At 46.8% G+C, this 6,786-nt stretch overlaps 1 protein-coding gene across 1 annotated transcript; it reads right to left on the bottom strand.

Moving 5' to 3' along the window:
• Nucleotides 1–3,531: 3,531 nt before the first annotated feature.
• LOC125511009 (CLAVATA3/ESR (CLE)-related protein 25-like) lies at nt 3,532–5,951 on the bottom strand. The gene is made up of 2 exons (XM_048676292.1): nt 4,987–5,951; nt 3,532–3,975 (listed from the first exon to the last, which is right to left on the bottom strand). The coding sequence occupies exons 1-2, from the start codon at nt 5,232–5,234 to the stop codon at nt 3,936–3,938; spliced, it is 288 nt and encodes a 95-aa protein (XP_048532249.1). The 5' UTR covers nt 5,235–5,951; the 3' UTR covers nt 3,532–3,935.
• Between the last annotated feature and the right edge of the window lie 835 nt (nt 5,952–6,786).

Genomic DNA, 6,786 nt, shown 5'->3' with positions numbered 1-6,786 from the left:
ACGGAGTACTAGCTAGAGCCGCGAGTACATACATGGGACTGAAGCTCTGTGCGCTGCTGCTTGTGGGATCAGAAGCAAGAGTACAAACGCTGGGCGTATGCCGGGACCCGGAGGTAGAGGATAAACAAGACGCATCTCTGTCCCCACTTTGGTCTGCATCTGTTGCACTGGACAAAGCAGCCCCACCACCCTTAACTGAATTTCAAAGCAGCCCCACAAAACCTAACTGGATTTGCGTGGTTACTGATATGTAAATTACAAAACTGAGTAGGTTATTAGTAGTACATCAAAACAGACACCCCAAACGTCCACGGACAGCGGGCGGTCATCCAACCATATGCACCGAATATCCGTCCCAGTCTTTTCCCTATATCCGAAGCATTAATAATTATTGATGAATATCATCCTTCGTCCATAATCATGTTGTGCAAATATTTCAGTGCGATAATAATTCAAATATAAATATTACGATCAAAACATGAAGTTTTTCAATAAAATAGTTCAAATTTTAATTCAACTTATCTGGACATATTTTTTAGTTCTCCCCTCAGAGCACCCACAAATGCTCAACCAGATCGTTCTGAAGCTGCTTATGACTTGCTCGATGGCAAATCTGTTGATGCATTTCACTAAAATCCTCAAACATCGTCAAATTCTGCTCTGAAAGTCTCATGCGTTCAAATTCCAGATCATGGTGAACTCTATCACCATCACCCTCCATAAATGTTGTGCATAATCACACAAACTGTCATCATCTCCCATAAAGTCTCTAGACCCATATTTTTGCAGGTAATCGAACAACTGCAAAACGGGCTTAGAACACTCCAAATGCTTTCTCGACATCCTCTCTAACTTCTTCTTGTCTTTAGGAAAAGTAAGATCCTTTCTCACCCCTTGGTTCAGAGATGGTCTTGACCAAAGTTGCCCACGAAGGGTAGATGCCATCGTAAAGATAATAGCCCATGTTGTAGTCATGACCATTGATAGTATAGTTGCATGGAGGAACTTCTCCCTCACACAACCTTGCAAACAATAGAGACACTACAACATGTTGATGTTATTGTAAGATCCGGGCATCCCAAAGAAAGAATGCCAAATTCAGAGGTCTTGTGATGCAACTGCTTCAAGAATGAGGGCGGGGTTCTTGTAGTGGCCGTGATATTTCCCTTGTAGAGCATATGGATGCAATCCAGGGATCCAAGCATCGGGAGAGGAGGCTCCAGGCCACTAGACGGCCCCACCACGTGGCCTATGGGGCGTGGCCATGCCAGGCCGTGTGAGCCCCCCTTGTGGCTCCCCTCTGGTCCATCTTCGGTCTCCGGTCTCATACTTTTCATAACTAATTTACAAAAATATCTGACATATTTGGAGCTATGAAAATTTGTTTTTTTCTCCTGTTGCAAATTAGGTATAGATTTCCAGTTGTCCAGTAATTGCCCTCTCTATGTAAACCTTACAATTTAGACTCTCTGATGTAGTGCAAACCCTATGGTGGTCCGATCTTCACAAATTGGGGGTGGATTTGAGGAGGAAGACAAAGAACACAGAGAAAAACATGGAGAAATTAAAGGGGAAAACACTATTGGACAAGATCCACACAAGCAATACATGGGATGGATCAAGATCCAAGAACAATAAGGGAAATAAAGATACAAGGGTAGTTCATCCAAATCTCTAGGAGAGATGGGTCTTGATGATTCACTTGGGGAATCCTTCTCCTTTAGGAGGTCTTGTTGATTCACTTGGGGAATCTTTCTCCCTTAGGAGGCCTTGGCAACCATACATAGATGGTTCATCTCCCATAGAAGGTAGCCCACGAGGGGAGATACATGAGCTAAGCTCTAGTGTTTGTTCTAATCTTAGCTAACCCTAGAAATGAGGTGGGGGAGGAGTATTTATAGGCTAGTCCATGAAGGGGGTAAGTGGTGGGTAAAATGGGAAGATACATGGGCAATGCCCAACACATGCACGCCTTGATGCAGAGACCGGGGGTCATCCTCCTTTTCGAAAAAATGCACACAAGCAAGTCCAGGCACTAGAGGTAAAGGGGGCCGGGCACCCGGAGTCGAGGTGCTGGGGGGTCCGGGCACCAGGGGTGTCCAGGGGGTTGGTGCCGAAGTCCGGGCACCCGGGGTGTCCAGGGCCCGGCGCCCAATGTCCAGGCACCCAGGGTGTCCTGGGAGCCTCCCGGAACTCCGGGTCCTAATGCTTCTCTTGCGTCTTCATGGTTCCTTCTCCGCTTACAGGCTTCCGTCTTGGATGGTGTAGTTGTTCTCATGCGCTTGAACCCCTCCTCGACATCTACGATGCTCCGCTCGAACCTATGTATGCACGAGGTGGGAGGGTCAAGTAGTATACCATCCTCGAAGGGCACAAGAAGACACGTGTAAAGGAGAAGATTGACCTTTACATGTTTGAAGTAGATGTTCCACGTGTCTCTTGACATGGTGATGTCCGTAGGATACTCCACATCACTCTCTAAATGTTGAGGAGGTAAAGTGGACTCTGTTTTCTACTTTTGAGGAGAAAAACTGCCATTGCTTGTTGAATGCCTCTTACCACCTGAAATTGACATTTAACTTGGAAAAAAAACTGGAGCTACAACAAGTACATGGGCTTGCAGCTCTGTGGTCTGTGCGCTGCTGCTTGTGGGATCAGAAGCAAGAGTACAAACGCTGGGCGTACGCCGGGACCCGGCGGGGGCCGATGGGGACGCACACATCTGCACGATAAACAGGGCACATCTCTGTCCCCATTTTGGTCTGCATCTGTTGCACTGCGCAAAGCAGCCCCATCCAAGCATCCATACACTGATCCATATATCCATTGCAGCACATGATGCAGTACCACACCACACCTCACCTCCACCTCCAGGACACGCACAGCAGCAGCATGACTGACCGGTCAAGAAGAAGAGAACATGTTTCAGTCCCACAGCAACAGCGTGCTCTCACCACCCCAGCGCTTGCTTTGGGGGCTCGCTTTAGCTGTTCAAAGCTACTACTAAGCCACAAGAAAAGAAGTTAAAGAGAGCAGGAGGGAATCAGAAGGGTGTGTGGGGGGAGGAAAAGCATTGCTTGCTTGCTTGGCTGCTTTGGCTGGCAGCCTGGCTGGTGTTCCTCTGCTTTCTCTTTGCCACTGCTTTTAATTTTCACCTGCTTCTTTTTTGTTTTCATTTTGGCAAATTGCTTCATGCTCTTTGGTGCCATGTTGGATGCAAATGTGTTATTCCGTGTGTTTAAAGTAAGTTCAAATTAGCACAAGTTTTGAAATTTTGGAGGGGAAAAAACAAGTGGACATGTACAATCGGCAAAGCAAGATGGGGAACTGGCAAAAGCCTCTCTAGTGGGCTTGGGTTACTTTATTAGGTGAGAACCTGCAGATTGTGTATTGGTCCTTGTTTGCTGACCTGTTGTTTGTTTGTTTGTTGGTTTCCCCTGTGGCAAAACCTACTGTGTGGTTCTGAAACTGATACAGTGACAAGGGGAAAAAGAAAGTGGGCATCAAAACCAAACAATGTGCTAATAGTAGTAGGAGTACTAACATGACTAAAGTCATTTCTGCCAAAAAAAAGAAAGGGAAAGCAGCTCTTGCCCCCATTGCCAAGAATCTTTGGTGCTTGAGAGGGAAGCTTGGTCACTTTACAAAACTGAACCCCCCCACCACACCACCAGAACACAGCCTCTGTTTTCGCAAAAAAGCTAAAGTTTTTATGCTTAAAACCTTCTTAAATAGCAGTGCTTAGAACAAGATAGTCCCAAGTCCAGGCCACCTCCCCCTCCCTAGTTACACCACAACATCCATCCAGACCCACCATAATATATTGTAGTAGCTCTTGTTTGTTCCTTCTTGAGATGCAATGCAATGCAATGCATCATCTCTCTGCCCCACCATAACCGTCGGAAGCTTCCGCGCCATGGGTGCACGCCGCGCCCCTACTCTCGCCCCGGCGATCTTCCAGACTTGCCGGCACCCCTGAAGAAAAATTCAGCAGATTAGAGGGTGATGAAGGGATTGGAGCATCATTGGGAGTCTGTGTTTCTTTCAGGTGACCCTACACTGAACCGTTAGGATCTGTTGTGTTGATAGTTAATCATGGGGTGTGGTGTGCTTTGTTTGACTGCTTTCATGCAAATAATTAATCATTCCAAGTCTCGTATGTGCATCCTTTGCTACTGAGTATGATAATAATATCTTGAACAGAAAAGAGGAATAAGAGTAATCAACTTGCTATAGCTGAAAGAATAGCATATCATCATAGGGAAATGTGTCCCGGCGACAAGACCAAAAATATCATATGCTTTTTTTTTGAACAATATTATTGTGGAATGTGGGTGTGAGGCAGGAGGAAAAAGAGCTGTGCCATCTTTGTTTACATTCTCATCTCTTTGTTCTTATCACCCCTTTATGGTCAAACAAAATTATGTCTTAAAGCATGTTGAGTTCCTGAATTCTTATATATTTCTCTTTTTGCTCAGCATAAGAAATTTCAGGAAAACAGAGGATATGGAATGCTACAGAGTGAACTGGTGTAGTCTATCAGATGGCACATTATACACTAGACCTATTTCATGGGACATTAAACATGTCATAAACCAAGAACTTGTTCTTGGTAAAGAGCCATCCCAGGCAGTAAGAGTGCTTTATTTCAAATTTGGTGAAAAAAAATTCAATAGAGTCTGTCACCCCACTGCAAAAAAGCACTGTAACAATGGCACACCTCAGACCAACCAACCGGCTAACATTTTCAGATTTCAAAGCAACAGAACCAAACTTCAAGAAACCTAGACAATATTCATGGCCAAGAACATAGGCACTTATATTCTGATCTGGCAAATCAATTTGCAGAATTTACAGGGCCACATGATTCAGAAACTAACATTCGAACTGAAGTTGGATGAACAGAAAGAGGAGGGGAAAGCAGCCCGCAAAATTCAGAGCCAATCTTGCAATGCAACGAACAGAGAAAAAAGTGAGGTGAAGTACCTGTTGTGGATGGGATCAGGGCCATTGGGCACCCTCCTCGCGCTGTCCTGGAAAGGATCATCAGCCCGGAAATCCTCCAGAGTCATCCTGGTCTCTCCTCCGTCTCCAGCCAGCAGCATCCTCCGCCCTCGGATCGCCGGCGTGGACGGCCTCTCCGCCACCACGACGACCAACGACACCAAAACAAGAACTCCGAACAAGACGGCCGCCGCCGATGCCCGCCCCCCGGACGCGGCCGGCCCTCTCATAGCACCACCAACCAGGCACGCGCTCCCCGCCGCCGCTCGCCTCCTCCTCCCTGTCCCCTCCTCTGTTTCTTCTTTCCCCGGTGGAGGTGGGGCTGACGACGCTGGCTTGCTGGCTGCTGCCGCTGCTGCTGCGGCGTGGCTGCATATTATAATGCGGGGGAGAGGGGAAGGGGGAGGGGGAAGTAGAAGCAGCAGGGGCTTGTGTCAGTCGCTGTTGCGAGCGGTAGTATTCCGGCTTCTTGTTTTCTTCTGGGCTTCTTTTGCTTTAGCCTGATTCTGCCGTGCTTTTCAAGGACTCGAGCCATGGTGGCGAGGAGCGCCAAAGCGAGCGACCCATCGCCATGCCCGCTTTTCTTTTGCCATCGCCATCGCCATGGCCATGGCGCGCTGCTTTTTTCCTCTTCTCTGAGTTGGCGCTGTTTCCTTTTTCTTTCCAACAATCTCTGGTTTCTTCCTGCGAGCAAAAAAGACATTATTGAGTGAGAGAGTGAGAGTGAGAGGGGGAGGAAGAAAGTAAAGTTGTAGTATGAGCCATTGCTGTCCGAAACTCTGGATCCTGATCCCTAAGGCTGTACTTGCGCTCCGTCTTTATTTTCCCTCTTTTCCTTTTTTTGAGCTCGGGCTACGTAGATGTAGATTCCCTCTCTCTCGGGAGGGGTAAAATTTTTGGGGCTGCATGTTGTCATGTGGGTGGCGAAAGAGACGGGAAAGAATTTCATCTTTGGGGTAAACTCTAGGGGAGAGGGCGGGGGCATGGTAAAAGTGAGCAAAGCAAGCCCCAAAGTGAACAGCGCCCTGAAGAAATAAGCGCCGCTTTCAGGCCTTGTGTCACCATCCTTTTTCGTTTTGGGGGTCCGGATTACAATGCGTTGATCAAATGGAGTCCATCCATTTCGAATCTGTTGGATTATCGCTTCATGCTGGTGCCCCCCTGCATGTGAAAATCAGCTCATTGGTTTCAGAATATTTTGCAACAAGAAAGAGAGACAAGCATCACAGGCACTATGGCTGCATTATTTATTTCAGATTTAGCCAAGATCTTCAGAGTACCGTCGTCGGTCGCCCCTAGCATGCAGAAAAGCACTGCAACAATGGCACACCTGAAACCAACTAACAACGTTCAGATTTCAAGCCAGCAGCTCCAAGCTTCAAGAAACCTACAGAAACATGGAAACTTCGCTTCTGATTCGCCGAGTCATGCGCAAATTTTACAGGGAAGCTGCATGAACAGAAAGAGGAGGGAAAGAAGGAAAGATAGCTCAATGCTGTTGCTAGATCATCTCTGTTTTGTTATTCAGGAGCAAAAATAAATCGCCTCTTTTAGATTGCTCATCTTTCTCAGCCGGCCTCTGTGTAGTATAGCAAAATTCTTTACATTTTTTTTTTGAGAAACAGCAAATTCTTTTACAGTGCAAGCTTGAACAAGTCAGGGTACCGGCCAAGTGGCCTACCGACTTCAAAAAGAGGCTCTACTCTATGAAGCAAAGGGCCAAACTAGTTGGTTATTTCTGAAACAGGCCGACATAGTTTCTTGTGTCCTGAAATCAACTGT

Source organism: Triticum urartu, chromosome 5, assembly GCF_003073215.2.
Source record: "Triticum urartu cultivar G1812 chromosome 5, Tu2.1, whole genome shotgun sequence".
In the NCBI taxonomy this organism is placed as follows: domain Eukaryota; kingdom Viridiplantae; phylum Streptophyta; class Magnoliopsida; order Poales; family Poaceae; genus Triticum; species Triticum urartu.
The sequence above is the reverse complement of the archived record's forward strand: the minus strand, read 5'-3'. Positions and strand labels throughout refer to the sequence as shown.

Excerpts from the sequence above, each read along its gene's own strand:
- LOC125511009 (XM_048676292.1), bottom strand. The coding sequence starts at position 5,234 with ATGAGAGGGCCGGCCGCGTCCGGGGGGCGGGCATCGGCGGCGGCCGTC. Across the intron at positions 3,976-4,986 it reads CCTGATCCCATCCACAACAG|GGGTGCCGGCAAGTCTGGAA; the intron begins GTACTTCACCTC and ends ATTTTTCTTCAG.